The 17,058-nt window shown below is 35.5% G+C and overlaps 2 protein-coding genes across 2 annotated transcripts in view; one reads left to right on the plus strand and one right to left on the minus strand.

Moving 5' to 3' along the window:
- The window catches only part of LOC119768621, a 25,394-nt gene extending 19,863 nt beyond the window's left edge, over positions 1-5,531 (minus strand). Inside the window, exon 1 of the transcript XR_005278109.1 lies at positions 5,357-5,531. The gene's annotated coding sequence lies outside the window, so the exon portion shown is untranslated. The remainder of the gene's footprint in view (positions 1-5,356) is intronic.
- Positions 1-16,032, plus strand: part of LOC6039511 (dynein light chain Tctex-type) — a 23,312-nt gene extending 7,280 nt beyond the window's left edge. The window contains exons 2-3 of the mRNA XM_001849062.2: positions 6,154-6,319; positions 15,027-16,032. Coding sequence (XP_001849114.2) covers positions 6,154-6,319; positions 15,027-15,175 — 315 coding nt within the window. The 3' untranslated portion in view covers positions 15,176-16,032. The remainder of the gene's footprint in view (positions 1-6,153; positions 6,320-15,026) is intronic.
- The last annotated feature ends 1,026 nt before the right edge of the window (positions 16,033-17,058 follow it).

Consider the following 17,058-nt stretch of genomic DNA (forward strand, 5'->3'; position numbering starts at 1 on the left):
ATAAAATTCTAAAATTCTAAAATTCTAAAATTCTAAAATTCTAAAATTCTAAAATTCTAAAATTCTAAAATTCTAAAATTCTAAAATTCTAAAATTCTAAAATTCTAAAATTCTAAAATTCTAAAATTCTAAAATTCTAAAATTCTAAGATTCTAAAATTCTAAGATTCTAAAATTCATAAATTCATAAATTCTAAAATTCTAAAATTTTTAAATTCTTAAATTCTAAAATTCTAAAATTCTAAAATTCTAAAATTCTAAAATTCTAAAATTCTAAAATTCTAAAATTCTAAAATTCTAAAATTCTAAAATTCTAAAATTCTAAAATTCTAAAATTCTAAAATTCTAAAATTCTAAAATTCTAAGATTCTAAAATTCTAAAATTCTAAAATTCTAAAATTCTAAAATTCTAAAATTCTAAAATTCTAAAATTCTAAAATTCTAAAATTCTAAAATTCTAAAATTCTAAAATTCTAAAATTCTAAAATTCTAAAATTCTAAAATTCTAAAATTCTAAAATTCTAAAATTCTAAAATTCTAAAATTCTAAATTCTAAAATTCTAAAATTCTAAAATTCTAAAATTCTAAAATTCTAAAATTCTAAAATTCTAAAATTCTAAAATTCTAAAATTCAAAAATTCTAAAATTCTAAAATTCTAAAATTCTAAACTGCTAAAATTCTAATAAAATTAAGTTCCGAAATTCGAAATTCTTAAAAACTAAATTTTCTTGAATCATATTTTTTTTTAATTCTAGGGTGCCTCAATACCAAAATCATTTATTTCAATTCGTAATATTTGTATAACTCCTATTTTTTAATAGAATTTGTTTTAAATTTTGACCTTGTAATTTTCTAAAGTTTATAGATTTGAGATTTTTTGTACTATTTGAAAATTCAAGAATTTGTTTAATTTTTTTCAAATTTGTTTTACTCTTTTTAATACAAAAACAACAGTTTTAAAACTTAAAAAAACATTGAATTTGCATTTTTTTTTTCAAATTAGTGATAAAAATATTTTTTAAATTTTTTTTTGAATTATTTTTAAATTTAACATCTAAAAAAATAAAAATCTGACATTTTTTATTTTTAAAATTTTAAGAAACTTATGAATTTTTCAAATGCGTAAAATAAAAAAATAGAATTTTTGGAATTTTAGAATTCAAAAATATAAGTTATTTTAATTTTAGAATTTATAGAATTACAATTTTGGAATTTAAGAACTCATAATTTTAGAATATTAGAATTCATAATTCCAACTCGTGCGTCCAACGTTTTGGGTATTTAAGAACTTTATAATGTTAGATTTTTATTATTTATAAATTGAAGAATTTTAGTATTTAAGAATTAAGGAATGTTAGTGTTTAAATTTTTTGTCAATTAAACAATTTTCTTATTTTTGAATTTTATTTTTTTTTTGAGAATTTGAAGAATCAATAAATTCTAGAATTTAAGAATACTAACAATTTGCACAATATCAAGAAATTAAATAAATTTAGAATTTTCAAATTCTTGCATTTTTAAGTTCTGGAATGCTAGAATTTTACAACTTTACAATTTCAGCGTTTAAGTTTTTTTTTAAGTTTTAGTATTTTAGATTTTTTAATTTTCAGTTTTGAATTATTGGATTGAAAAGTTGAGGATTTGTTATGTTCCATTCATCCTATTTTTAATTTCGATTGTCCAATCGCACTTCCAGCACACCTCCATCGTTTCTAAAACATGACTCACCAGTTCCATTAGGCATGCGTCGCAACCTCCCGCGAACGGTAATACACCAAACATCAACCGCTTCCACGATCGCAAACTGGTTCCTGCCTGTCCCGTCTTCCGGAATGACCCGCCGAGTAAATAATATTTCCCGTCCTCCTCCTCCACCGCCACGAAGACCGAAATCTGGAATACAAGACACTTTGATTCGGTCGCTCGCCCACTCCGGCCGGAACTTTTCGGCAGAAAAAGTAATTGAACCTAGTAAACAACTTACCTATTAACTGTCCAAAATCCTCCAAAAGCCTAAAAGCAATAACAACTGGTTCGACTCGGTTGCAATCAAGTCCGAACAAGATCAACTGAAGAGAACTGTCAAACTGTTTGCGTCGACGATAATCGACGTCGAATTGAGGTAAATCGATGGAAAAACAATGTCGGGCATGTTGAGTGTTTGTCGCACATTTGTCGTCCTTTCGACCAACCGATATCGAAACGGTAAAATCACAACCGTGCGACAACTCGTACGACGTGCGACATTTTTCAAACAGGGATGCCCCTTTTGACCCTGATTTGTATCGAAGACACCAAAGCTCTAAATCTTAACGTGTGGCCGCTATCAATTTTGTCACGCTAGATTTCGGTTTCGGACCACTTTGGCAATGAAGGAATACGTTTTTGGGGATTTGACTTTTTGTGATTTGATTCTGAGTCGATAGGTATACGTGAAGATATATCTAGGAGTCGTATTTAAGAAGTTCATTTTTCGAGTGATTTTATAGCCTTGCCTCAGTGAGGTGAGGAAGGCAAAAATGAATAAAAAAATGTGTTTTTAGGGGTTAGGGGAAATATGCCCATTAGGTTGTAATATCAAAAACGATTTTCCAGCACAGCATTTTTTCAGTTCCTTTTGGGGTCCTAAACAACTCCCCAAAGTTTGGGAACGAAGGTACTCTACAACTTTCCCGAAGAGAGTATGGTGCTAGCTTGTCCCTGAAAGAAGATACAGCGTCCTCAAAACTCGTCTAAAACGTGATTTTCGGGCAACAAACACGTTTTAGACGAGTTTTGAACACGCTGTATCTTTTTTTAGGAGCAAGTTAGCACCATACTCTCTTCGGGAAAGTTGTAAAGCACCTTCCAGAGCATCCGAATATGAATCCGATTTTAGTACAGCATGAAACGTGGATTTTATAAATATCAAAATCCAAAAAAATGGTTTTTCCCATACAAATTTATATGGAGAATTGAATTGCTTTGCGCAAAGTGAGGACTAAACCAATCGTTTCCAAACTTTGGGGAGTTGTTTAGGACCCCAAAAGGAACTAAAAAATTGCTGTGCTCGCTAAATTTGGACAACTTTATTTTTTTCCATACAACCATATTACACCCTAATGCCCATTTTAAGCCTAATAAGCGGCCGTGTTTGAATGATGCTGGATAATCTGGATTGTTCCTTGAAATTCACTAAAACCAAGTACACCAACGAGTAGAGCAATTTTCTATGAACATGTCTGTTTATTTTAACTTTTATTAAAGATTATGCTATTCCTTTTACAAGCATTTAAAAAAAATATTTCAAAAATGCATTCTAATCAGTCGAGTGCATTGGGCCACGCCTATTTTTCTATTTTCAACTTAGTTCTTTTTTTTCTTCCAGCGCTCTTTTGGGTCTGCTTAGTGCTGCCAAAATTGATGAAATTTTAAGCGAAATCTCACGAAAAGTAGCATTCATAGCGAAAGTTTCCTGGCAGCACTTGCTCACTCCAACAGGCGCTGCACCAGCATGTTGGTGGTGTTGGTGGCCACCCTTTGTTCTTTATTTGCCTTCGCTTCTCGTTCGGTTTTCTTCAGCCTTCGATTGGAATGGGTCATCAAAATTCAAACGTCAAAAGACTTGGCGCGTTTGTTTTTTTTATGGCGCTTGCTAATTATTTACATGTTTCGGGATTATTTTTCAAGTGAGTCACTAACTAATGTTCAAATGAACATGTTGCCGGTAGTTGGAAGCAATTTCATATCTTAAGCGCTTTGAAAACGTTAGCGCAAATGAAAAGATATTGATGGCGACTTTCGTTAAGCAGTTAACCTCTGATCTTACGTGTGGATGTGTGTGCCACCAAAATGATGAGAAATGGTCTCGCAAAATAGAAATTATGATCAAAAGTGCATTAAAATTTGATCTTTTTGGCCAGTAATTGGCATGAATTTGCGTGCTTACTCGAGGTGGTGCTGTTGCTGGTAAGTTTATAGCCCAAATAGTATTTTTGGAGCTTTAATCGAGCATCAAACTCTCCATATGACGAAGATAGGTGTTTGATTAGAAAGGGTATATTTCCCCTACATACATGTCAATCGACAAAAAAGTCAGATATTGGTGTGAGCACACACTTAATCTGATTTAAAATCTGTTTTCAGGACACTAAAATATACATTTTCATCTGTTAACAAAACAAATTGGAAGAAATTTGGTTGTATCATTGCCGAGATAAAGCTATTTGAAGTTTCAAAAAACGGGGGCCACGATATCGCAACACTGTCTAAATCGAATCGGCTCAAAATTTTGGTGAAGACTCGTTTAACCAGTCCGTGTGCATGACGATTTAAAAAAACTAATTTAAAATAAAGATAAAAATATTTTTGTGTTTTTCATATAAAAAATCGTCAGTTTTTGTTTTTTATATATTAAAAAAAAGCAAAATTTCAAAATCTGGCTTCGTCATGCACGCGGGATATGTCTTGAGAGTCTCCAACCTGAATTTCAGCCAATTTGCTCCATCCCATCGCGAGATATCGTGGCGCCCGTGAATCAACTCGGTGTTTCGAGAAAAACGCCCCTCAAAGATTGACAGTTAGCTTTGTGCATGATAAAATTTTGAGCTTAAATTTTCTCTTACTTAGTTTCATCATGAAATATCTTCATGAAACTTTCAGGAGTGATTGAAAATCGTCTTTTTAGTGGATTTAATAAATTATCTGTGATATGAAATTTTGTGATTTTCTACATGTTTGTAACCCCTTAATAGCGAAACTATTTTTTGTTGTCCTCGTCATAACCTACAACTTTGCTGAAGATACGAAATCAGTATAAAAAATCCTTCCTGTGATAAAGGTTTTCGAATATTTACATGTTATTTTGGAATGGGCAGCTGCTAAAATTGTATCTAGATTTCTATGGACGAAACAATGATGCATAAAGGCTTCTTTCGTTATGAAAATGTATTTTGAATTTACTAACATTTGTGGAATTAGGACGTGGCAGCATGATAGTCCCAATCCCAACGATACATTGTTATATCTGATTGGAATGAAAGAAAAACATTCCCAAGTTTCTTTCTCTCCTGTAGATTCATAAATATTCCTGTTGTTTGAACATTCGTGCTGAATTTCAATCCACTTCAACGAATCATCTCTGCGGTTAAATTCACGCAGTATGCCTGGCTGCTTTAACGTTTGTGGTGTTTCAATGCATTCTAATGAAATGGCGCACTGCAAAGGTTTAGAAAAATCCAGTTTGGCGAACACAATCGAAGGACCTGCTACTGTACTGATAACATTCCAGATTATTTTTAAAGGAGTTGTCCTTATTCCTGCGTTATTAATCAAATCTCAAATCTCGTGCCCCACACTCAGGCTCCTCAAAACTTACCCTCTCCTTCCCTGTTCCGACATCATTAATCCAGCTTTCGTGCCAGAACTGGGATAGTTTTGCTCACACCTCTTGGCAGCTCCACTCTGCACATGGCACACATAAGTCTGGAATCGCGGCATTGATCAAACATTAGCGACTCGTTCTCTTCCTTTCCACGAACCATCCCCAGCGACTTCCCGTACGGTTCTGATTTTCCGCGCGCAAATTGCGATAGCGTGTCTTTGCGAGCAAGTAATCCGTCATTTATCGGGCTTAAGCACGGCTTCGGAGTCCGACAATTGGCCGCTCTATTCTGCAAGTTGTGACAGTAAACGAATGAAAACATAAATCGGTGTGGAAGTTTTCACATCAGCATGTCCTTACTGATCGCGTGCACGCTACTCATTGCTCGTGAGTGAGAAATTATGCTACGCCACAGATAAATGGATGTGATCTTCCGAGTTGTGTTGGTTACTAGCGCAATCTGGTGGCCTGTAGCAAAAGCGTTTGACAAGTCTTTGATTTAAATTGACCGTTAATTGTGACAATGAAAGTCAAACCCGTTTCCCGTCTGCTTGTCTGTGGTAACACGTTCTCCGTAGGCGCCTCGTCGGAATTTCGCGACGACTATAGGAGAGACTCGTGCAATAAAAAACGAGCAGTTCTTGATTTTGGTGGGGCTTGGAAGTCCTGCCGTTAGTCGCTCCCGGCAGCTCTGGCACTCGGGAATTCTGGAATTGTCCCTCTCTCTCCCCTGGATTAATAAAAACCAACAACCATATTAATTCCACGCTATTATGCTCATCCTCTATCAGCATCAGTTCGTCGTGGACGACGTGAGCAAAATCATCAAGGAAGCGATCGAGACCACCATCGGCGGCAACGCGTACCAGCACGACAAGGTAAACAACTGGACCGGCTCGGTGGTGGAGACGTGCCTGAGCGTGCTGACCAAGCTGCAGAAGCCGTACAAGTACATTGGTAAGTTGGAGGCTGTCTCTCTTAGGGTTAGTTAGTTTCTGCTCGAAAAGTCTTCAAAAAATCAGAACAACCTTGGTGAGAAAGGGGCTTGAGTCTAAATTTAGGATTCAATTGTTTGCACCAATCGTTACTTTGTGCCAATCAATGCTCAGGACAGGTGACCTTCGTTTTGCCTTTTCAAACTGTCGAAGTAAATTTTTGATATTGTGTTAGTTTGGTACTGCCAATTGCCTTGTGGAACTAGCCGTTTAGTTGGGACACCAACCAATGGCTTTGTCTTGCATTGCACAGTCATAAACCAAAAAAATATAAATTTATAAAGCAGAGCGTACTTTTCTCAACACCGGACGTAACATGCATTCAAGTACGTAAGAGAGTGTCGCTTGGAATTGTTTAAAAGAGTCAGCTGTTCATCTTTCCATCAATAAGTTTCAACCGCGACACGGAGATAAAATATTCTCTTTGAAAATTATCTCATCCACTTGGGTTGATTTCAATTTTTTTCTCGTTCTCCGTATGTCTTCTGGACGAGCCTAATGACTTGTTTTTAGCCTGTTAAGTTCTGCCTTACCCTATGAAAGCTTCGCCGTAAACGAGCAGCAGCAGTACTGAAGAGTTAAGGCCGTGACTGTTGCAACAGTTTGATAACAATGACTAAGTATAAGGTGCAAAATCATGTCCACAGATTTGTTTTCCTCGTGTTTTCGTATGCCTTCTGGACCAACCTATGGATTTATCTCTAACACTTTTTGCTTTGATCAATTGTTTTCACACTCAGTTCATTAATGTTAATAACAAAACTCAAAGTAACTTTGTAAAAAGCTTCTAAATTACCTTTGCAAAAGTTTGATAAGAACTTCCGTTGAATATACATTGAAATTGCAAAAGACTTCCATTTTTTCTAGTGTACATTGAAGTCCGTGAGTGGGAAATATGAACATTTTTGGTATTAATGTTAACAATGTTTTAGAAGTGCTTCTGATAACCTGCGTACTACGTCCCCCGATTTGTGCCCAAATCCGGAAAGTTGATTTTACACTCCTCTGACATAACCATAACGTATTACAAATATTTTAAAAAGTTTATTTTTACTAGTTTTTTTTTTATTGAACATTCTTTTAATAATTACATTTCTTTTACATGCTAAGTGGTATGGCTACATGCTCTTCATCTTTGTTATAGTTTTCGTTTTCTTATTAACTGTTCATATTCATTTATTTACTTCAAATTGTTTTACATTTTTGCATTGAATCGAATACATTTGGGTAAAAAAAAGAAAAAATCACTTTAACAACTAATCCTAACTTAAAACTAAAAACCAAATTCATTGAAATATTCAAAATCATTAGAACGAGTAAACTACGAACTGTATTTTAAGATGAATGCTTGAAGAGTTCTTACTTGTTCCTGGCGAGTTTTGCAACCACGCAGTGTTGTTGTCATCTCGATGAAAATGTTCAAAAGTTCTTGTGGTTAAAACAGGTCACTACTGCCTTCATCCATTGATGCTTATTGGTTTTCCCTCGGATGCTGACTGAAGCCTGGAGGTGTTGTATTCTCTGCAACTCTTTGCCGCTGATTCAACGGCAATGGCTGCAGATTTGGAACCACTCGAACAGATCCTGCTCCTGGTGACGCCAAAGCAGGAAAATCCACGTCCGTGAATGCTGGTGGTGCTCTGCGACGATGTGGTTGGTGTCTCGTCGTCGCTTGCTGCCGAATTTTCACAAACTCAGCACGTTTTAGGCAGCTTCGATTCTTGGTCGAATGATCGCCACCGCAATTGAAGCATTTGGCTTCGATGTTCTCGTTGATTGTGTTGCAAGCTTGTGTTTTGTGCTCACCTCCGCAGGTTGCACAACGACTCTTGATGAAACAGTTCCTTCCACCATGCCCAAACTGCAAACAGTTCGAACATTGTGTCACGTCACGGTGCACTGGACGACAACGTTCCCAAGTCACGATGATGTTGAAAATTGCCCGAACTGCTTTCAGCTCAGACGGCGTTGTCGATCCTTTCTCGAGATGAACCAGGTACAGTTGATCACGATACTTGATGTCCTTGTTGTGTCTCGTCATCTTAAAGATTTCGATCAGGTTCAACTTAAGAGTTTTCAGCTCTTCTTTCAGCACATTCACATCCATGTCGTACAGGCCTCGGAGGACCTGTTTCATGGGGCGTTTACCTGGATCGTCATGGCTGTAGTATTCAATCTTTGTGCTGTTCAGGAAATCCCGAACGTAGTTGTAATCCTTTCTGGTAGGTAGCAGAATTTTGAGTCCATCAGCACACAAGCGAATGGAAGCTCGTAAAGCACCAGATTTGATAAATCTGGTCAGGACTTGTAGAACACACCAAATCGTACAACTTTGCTAAACATAGTGTTAATTTTTGATGAATACAAAAAAAGTTACAACCAAAAATGCGTTAGGCAAACAAAAGCATCGCGAACCATTGGTCCTGAGGTCTGAAATCTTCTTGTAACTTTTAGCGTAAGAATTTTACAGCTATACAATGTTCTGAAGAAATGTTGCTGTTGATGAGTTCTACAAATGCTTCGAACACCATTTTGTCGAATTCCGTAACTGAAAAGCACCACAAACGAAAAATGTGCCGCGAACCAAAAATGAGCGCCGCGATGGTTGACATCACTGCAGGGAGGGTAGCGAACTGGTTTCCAGACGAATTTTGAGCGTCCTTGCTCAAACTGCCTGGCTTTACAGGTAGCGCTTCGGCATTCTTTAGCTTCTTCAAATCTGCCGATCCTGCTGGTGAGGACCGCCTCTTTTTCTTGCCTTGAGGCATTTTTGCACTTTTTAAGCACTTTTCAGGAGCTAATATCCAGGAGTACCTCACTGATTGGTGTTCCACAAAGGAATGAATGATTATTTTTACTAGTTTTGCCCCTCCTTCCTTCTAAGTCAAATGAAGTACCTCAGCTTGAATCGACAAGCCCCGCCCTGAAGAACGTTTGCATCAATCGGATTCAAACGTTATTTTAAACTTCCGAGCCCTTGTCAAATGGACCAGTGCATATCTCGGGTGAGTTTTCAAAAAGCCGTAAGAGCCACCGTGACCTCTGACACTAACTTTCGTTTTTATCGAAAATGAAACAAAATTTCATTTATTGTAAGTTTGGGGCACTTGAAGGACGTGCAGATGACCAATTTCGAGCATTTTTGATTTTGGTTTTTCGTAAGTAGGTCGAATACCGATGCAAAAAGTGCTTTGTTTACCAATGGCTCTTACGGCTTTCTGAAAACTAATCCGAGGTATTTAGTTGGGAGTAACAGCAGGACCATTCGCCTTGAAAGCGAACACCGTTACCAGTATACCACAGCCGCTCCCATATGCACAGTTGAAAGGACCCCCAACAACAACTTTGAAATATATTTGCATCGTCCTTGTTGGAAACCTTTTACGATCTCAAGAGGGCCAAGAGGAAGGGCTAATTTTCATAAACTTCGTTCCTCCCCCATTAATTTTTAACAAATTTGTATCATTGCACAAATGTCATAATTTTGGTTTTAATGTTCGTAGAGTGATAACATTTTTGTCAACTATGCTCGTAATAGTAGTTTATGCAACAAGTTGCAAAAAGAAGATTTTTTCAGCACGAGTTGTACATTTATCCAACGAGGTTTACCGAGTTGGATAAATACGACGAGTGCTGAAAAAATCAAGTTTTGCAACGAGTTGCTTACAACATTTTTTGCAATTCCGAAAAACGCTTATTTAATGGAATTTTTATCAAACATACATGTGTTTAGTAAATTCATCGTTCAAAACAAAACAATATTGAAAAATGTTACTTTTCGATACTAGTGCTGAAAAGTTCAACTTTTCAGCACCCATTTCAAAATTCAACTTTTCAGCACTGTTATTGAAAGGTATTAATTTTTTATTCTGTTATTTTTGGTAGGGAAAAGTAGGCCGTTTCGTTTCTCCAGAAGGGCAGGAAAAGTTGACAGTTTCACAGTGGAATTGCAAAATAGTAGTTTATGCAAAAAGAGGATTTTTTCAGCACGAGTCGTACATTTATCCAACGAGGTTCACCGAGTTGGATAAATACGACGAGTGCTGAAAAAATCAAGTTTTGCAACGAGTTGCTTACAACATTTTTTGCAATTCCGAAAAACGCTTATTTAATGGAATTTTTATCAAACATACATGTGTTTAGTAAATTCATCGTTCAAAACAAAACAATATTGAAAAATGTTACTTTTCGATACTAGTGCTGAAAAGTTCAACTTTTCAGCACCCATTTCAAAATTCAACTTTTCAGCACTGTTATTGAAAGGTATTAATTTTTTATTCTGTTATTTTTGGTAGGGAAAAGTAGGCCGTTTCGTTTCTCCAGAAGGGCAGGAAAAGTTGACAGTTTCACAGTGGAATTGCAAAATAGTAGTTTATGCAAAAAGAGGATTTTTTCAGCACGAGTCGTACATTTATCCAACGAGGTTCACCGAGTTGGATAAATACGAAGAGTGCTGAAAAAATCAAGTTTTGCAACGAGTTCCATACAACATTTTTTGCAATTTCAAAAAACACAAACTGAGTGAAATTTTATGTCAAATTTTCATGTATTTTGTCAATAAATCGTTTAAATCAAAAAAATGTTGAAAAGTGTTACTTTTCGAAACAAGTGCTGAAAAGTTCAACTTTTCAGCACCCATTTGAGTGCTGAAAAGTAGAACTTTTCAGCATTTATTTTGGAAAGTGTTGCTATTCGATTCTGTTATTTTTGGTACATAAAAGTAGGCTATTTCGTCGTTCAAGAATGACAGAAAAAGTAAGTAGTTTCACGACGGAATTGCAAAAAGTATTTTTTCAACATTTTTTCGCTAACTGTTCATATTTAATGTAATTCAATGTAATATTTGTTCAATGATATTTGCCTGCATTTTTACAGATTTTTTTTGCCGCTTGGGTCAACTACGCAATAACAGTTTTTGAATTTTCGCATTTTTTTCATAAAATCTCTGCACCTTTTGCATCTTGGACGAAAATAAAAAGTGATTAGTTTGAGGATTGAAACATCCAGCCCTAACATTTGAAAAGTACGAGTGAAACTTTAAAATTCCGTTTTAAAAGTACTGTACTGATTTTTTTTGAATGTGAGCAATTCTCTACCTAAACCGGAAATGGATTTTATTTGTATTTTTTGATTTGGCTCAAACTTTGTGGGGGCCTTCCCTATGACCAAATATGCTATTTTGTGTCATTGGTTCACCCATACAAGTCTCCATACAATTTTGGCTGCTGTCCATACAAAAATGGTATGTAAATATTCAAACAGCTGTAACTTTTGAGTGAATTTTCTGATCAATGTGGTGTCTTCGGCAAAGTTGAAGGTATTGTTGAGGACTTTTGAGAAAAAAATAGGTACACGGAAAAAAAATTGCAGATTTTTTTATCAACATTTTTTTTACTAAAATTCAATTTCCCAAAATACGTATTTTTTGATTTTCGAGATTTTTTGATATGTTTTAAGGGACGAAAATCCGCAACTTTTGAGCCATAGAGAAACATGGTCAAAAAATCTGCCGCCGAGTTATGAATTTTTGAAGAAATAGTGATTTTTTGAAAAAATCGAAGTTTCATGCAAAAACAAGTTTGACATTATTTTTTAATGCAAAATTGAATTTGCAATCGAAAAGTACTTTACAGATTTTTTGATAAAGGGCTCCGTTTTCAAGATATAGCCACCGAAAGTTTGATTTTAGCGAAATATGTGCAGTTTTTCAATTTTTAAAAATAGTGACCATAAGTGACCATTTCCAAAAATATTTTTTTTAGAAGTTCAGAAAATTTGCTATAAAATTGTATAAGAGACATTGAAGATTGGACCTCGGGTTGCTGAGATAGAGCCGCTTTATGAAAAAGAAACACAAAAATTGAAGTTTTCTTAATCTCACCAAAACAACCCACCATTTTCTAATGACCGTATCTCAGCAAATAATGGTCCGATTTTCAATTTTAATGCATGAAAAATTCGTGAAATTTTCCGATCTTTTCGAAAAAAATATTTTGATTTTATTTAAATCAAGACTAGCATTTTAAATGGGCGTAATATTCAATGTTTGGCACTTTTAAAATGTTAGTCTTGATTTAAAAATTTTCAAAATATTTTTTTCGAAAAGATCGGAAAATTTCACGAATTTTTCATGTATTAAAATTGAAAATCGGACCATTATTTGCTGAGATACGGTCATTAGAAAATGGTGGGTTGTTTTGGTGAGATTAAGAAAACTTCAATTTTTGTGTTTCTTTTTCATAAAGCGGCTCCAATCTTCAATGTCTCTTAGACAATTTTATAGCAAATTTTCTGAACTTCTAAAAAAAATATTTTTAGGAATGGTCACTTATGGTCACTATTTTTAAAAATTGAAAAACTGCACATATTTCGCTAAAATCAAACTTTCGGTGGCTATATCGAGAAAACGGAGCCCTTTATCAAAAAATATGTAAAGTACTTTTCGATTGCAAATTCAATTTTGCATTAAAAAATAATGTCAAACTTGTTTTTGCATGAAACTTCGATTTTTTCAAAAAATCACTGTTTCTTCAAAAATTCATAACTCGGCGGCAGATTTTTTGACCATGTTTCTCTATGGCTCAAAAGTTGCGGATTTTTGTCCCCTAAAACATATCAAAAAATCTCGAAAATCAAAAAATACATATTTTGGGAAAATGAGTTTTAGTGTAAAAAAGTTGATAAAAAAATCTGCAAATTTTTTTTCCGTGTACCAATTTTTTTCTCAAAAGCCCTCAACAATACCTACAACTTTGCCGAAGACACCACATTGATCAGAAAATTCACTCAAAAGTGACAGCTGTTTGAATATTTACATACCATTTTTGTATGGACAGCAGCCAAAATTGGACAGAGGCTTGTATGGGTGAACCAATGACGGAAAATAGCTTATTTGGTCATAGGGAAGGCCCTCACAAAGTTTAAGTCAAAAAAAAAAATACAAAAAAAATGGTCGAAATCGGCCGATTTCGTAGAGAGTTGCTCATGTGGTTTTTGCGACCATTTTGCGGGAAAAATGGGCCAATCATTTCGACCAGAGAACCCGAATTCCAATTTTGAGCCCGTGGGGAATTGCTGGTAAAAAATGTTCTAAAAAAACGAATAAATGTTTTTTAAAGAATTGTTTATGTTAAAAAACTGTCTGCCTGTGTGGATCAATCGGACCGCGCACTGGACTCACAATCCAGAGGTCGTCGGTTCGAATCCCGAGGCGAACGCAAAAATGCTAAGTGTAAATATAGGTATTCGGTGCCCTCTCCCCGTGCCCATACCTTCACACTTAGCAGACCCGAGAGGCGGAGTCTTGTCGCAAAAAGAACGATACACGCCTGTGGATCCGTTGACGAAACCGCAAGGTTTAAGAGGGCCACATTATAAGGTGTTACGTCGATTCCGTTTTTTTATGTTAAAAAACTAAAACTGACAAAACCAAAAATTAAAAAAATCTGACAAAAAAATTAAGAACATGGTAGAAACAAATGAAACCTAAGTCAAATTCTAAAAAAAAAATTTTTCTAAAGTTTTACGTTCTTTTTTCCGATTTGAGATCTAAATGTTTTACAGTGTATTCAAAATACATTACGATAGATTTTTCTGGTTTTCTTTTTGAAAATTTGAATCTGTAGCATTTTTTTGGCCCCCTGATTTTTTAGAGAAAAGATGAAGGCGGGGACAAAAATATGAAATCAAATTTGCATTGGCCTCAAAAATGAAAAATTAAAAAAAGGAAAAGTTCCAAAATTAGTTATTTCAAAAAAAAAAACCAATATTACCAATAGTAATTGCCATAGTTTCCCAAATTCCTATAAATTGATACACGAAGTTCATGAATTAAAATGCATCGTTTATAATAACCATATCTAGAGTTTTATTTGAAAAGATCCTCTCAAGAAAACCGGAAATTTAAAAATAAATAAATTTTAAAATAGAATTTTTGTGGTCACTCTGTTTAGGTAAAAACTAAAATCATTCACTCAAACACTTCTTACTTCTTCTCATGTTTTCGTATGTCTTCTGGACTTGCCTAAAGAATTATTTTTCGAAGTGTTATGTTTAGATCAATACTTCTTAATTTTGTATATTAATACATTCACTAAATCTTACCTTCGCCTATGCAAGATTATCACAGAAGAGTAGCAGAGGCACCTCGACGTTGAAGTCCGTGAGTGGGAAACGCTTCTGTTTGAAAAAAAAAATTGGATGAAAGCATTTCCATTGCAGTAGCACAAAAACAGTGAAAAACTAAAATCATTCTCCCAGGGACTTGAGCAATTAAAAGCTTGCTGTTCAAGAGGGGAAAGCTGGAACGTCTCACACTTTCAGCAACAATCTCAAGTCCGGCAGCGGCAGCCTATAATTGTCTATTAACTCACCTCTGGGCGCTGCTGCGGATCTATCAACTCCTTAGTGGCCAGAGAAGAAGTATAGGGAAGGTACTTTTCCGAAGGCAACGGCGGCGGTGGAAAACTCATTAAGTGTGATATTAAAGAAAAACTTTTTCCCTTCCCGGTTCCGGTTCCTTTCACCGTGTCTGCGCGCACTGCATTCAAAAGGTGTACCGACACAATAAGAGTGATAGTGCACTGCCATCGATATAATTGTTTCGCCTTATCATTGTTTGGAGTTTGCTCGGAGAATAAAGTTTCGTCTTCCCTCTTCCCTCTTTCCAGTCACCTGTATGATCATGCAGAAGAACGGCGCCGGTTTGCACACGGCCAGCTCCTGCTTCTGGAACAACGAAACGGACGGCTCCTGCACGGTGCGCTGGGAGAACAAGACGATGTACTGCATCGTGTCGGTGTTTGGGCTGTCGATCTAAGGATTATCGCTATTTTTTTATTTATGTCCTAGTTTGTTTGTGCGGTTGGAATGATAATAATATATGATACACGGAAAAACACACACAAACACAAGCAGAGAGATCAGACACACCTACACAGAGACATTCTAAACTTACAATTGTAAAACGATATCATCACTATTTATATATATTCCAACAGAAAACCGAGAAAAAAAAACAAACAAAAATTTTCAACTTAACATAGTTTTTAATTTTAAATCTTATTGACGCTATCGTCCGTTTGTTTTTCTAAAGAGTTTAGCAATTAGTGACACACCGAATGAAATTAATCGAGTCTATTATGAGTTAAACAGCTAAATTCTATGTATTTTTTGGTACAGTAAACGAGACGCTTTGAGACGGGTTAAGAGATCTTGTTTGAATTTGTCACCCTGCTTTGAAAAACAAAACACTTCGATTATCGTGTAAGCAGTTTTTGTTACCGAGAAAAAAAATATCCATAAAATTTCTCTCCCCCTTCTTCTTCCTACTAAATGTTACACACTAGCAAGCTTCGTTTGGAAGTCCCTTAAAAAATTAACTGTTTTAGCGCTTAGACAAGAAAAAAAAAATGAATAATCTAGGAACGACTATGAAAATGTGAGGCGAACGAAAATGTGTGCGTGTGAATGGAGCCAAAAGATGGGGTATATCGTAACGCGCAAAGAGGTTAACAAAACTGAACAAGAGAAAAAATAATTGCTGCTGGTTCGAGCTGAGCTGGGCTGAATTTTCGAAAAATCCTCGTGGTTTTTGCATGAAGACGTAAGTAAGTGAACGATGAGAATGCGTTGATATCAAAATAAAAAGTGTAACTTGTAAGGTTTATTAATTAACTCACAATTGTTTCATTTTTATCCGAAAAGGACAGTCTGATGGTTGGCGTCTCTGTTAAACACATATTATTTGGTATTTTAGTTTCGTGGCGCCCGGTACGTATGCAAAAAGTAGAACCCGCTTTGTTAAGCCAGAGAGTTTTGCACGGGTCATCAGGAACGAAATAAAAACATGAAAGCCATTTCAGAAAGATAAGTTATCTTTCTGTACGTCTTTTCACTATATTTTCAAGTATGTCTCTTCAAGTACGGACTTCAATAGCTTATTAAATCAAACGTGAATACCAATTGATACAGGAAAATTCAGTTGGTATTGGGATTCTTTCTCTCCAAATTCTCCTCGTGTTTTCGTATGTCTCTTGGACTTTCCTACGGACTTATGTCTGACCGTTCTTCTGTAGCGATCAATCCCGTTTTCTTGCATGGTTTACTACGATCGTACTACTTTTCTCTGCAGCATTGCAAAGGATAGACAAATAAGCCAGCAACGCCAACGCAGATTATCCTGCGAATTCCTAATAGTTTGTAGATATCCTTGCGCAAATCATCAATACAATGACACTGTTTGAATCGTCGTTAGAGCAAGTTTCTGCATCCGTTAGTTTCCTTAGACTCGATATCGAAATAAAAGAAGTCTGTTATTCCGAAATAATTTTTCGTGCGATCCCCATCTACGCAAAAACCGGTCTCGGCTGGAAATGCAATGATACTCGAAACTTGGTGACCGAAGGCTTGATTGTTGGCCAAAAATGACCAACCACCGGAGGTTCAGACGAAACATAGAAATTTGTGCGATCTTTCCAAAAATCTGATCGACGAAAGGATCAATCGTGACCGACTTACCAGAACTCGCCAGAACGGCCTAAATTCAACGAAATCAATTTTGAACCTTTTAGGAAACATGTCAAATCGATTTTACCAAAGTTTTAAAATATTTTTTTTAGATTTATGCATTGAAAAAAATATGGCAATCGAAAAAAGAACCAAAAACACCTGAAATGGCATTATCTCTAGATTCCAAATGAA

The sequence above is a fragment of the Culex quinquefasciatus genome, chromosome 3 (assembly GCF_015732765.1).
Source record: "Culex quinquefasciatus strain JHB chromosome 3, VPISU_Cqui_1.0_pri_paternal, whole genome shotgun sequence".
Taxonomy (NCBI): Eukaryota; Metazoa; Arthropoda; class Insecta; order Diptera; family Culicidae; genus Culex; species Culex quinquefasciatus.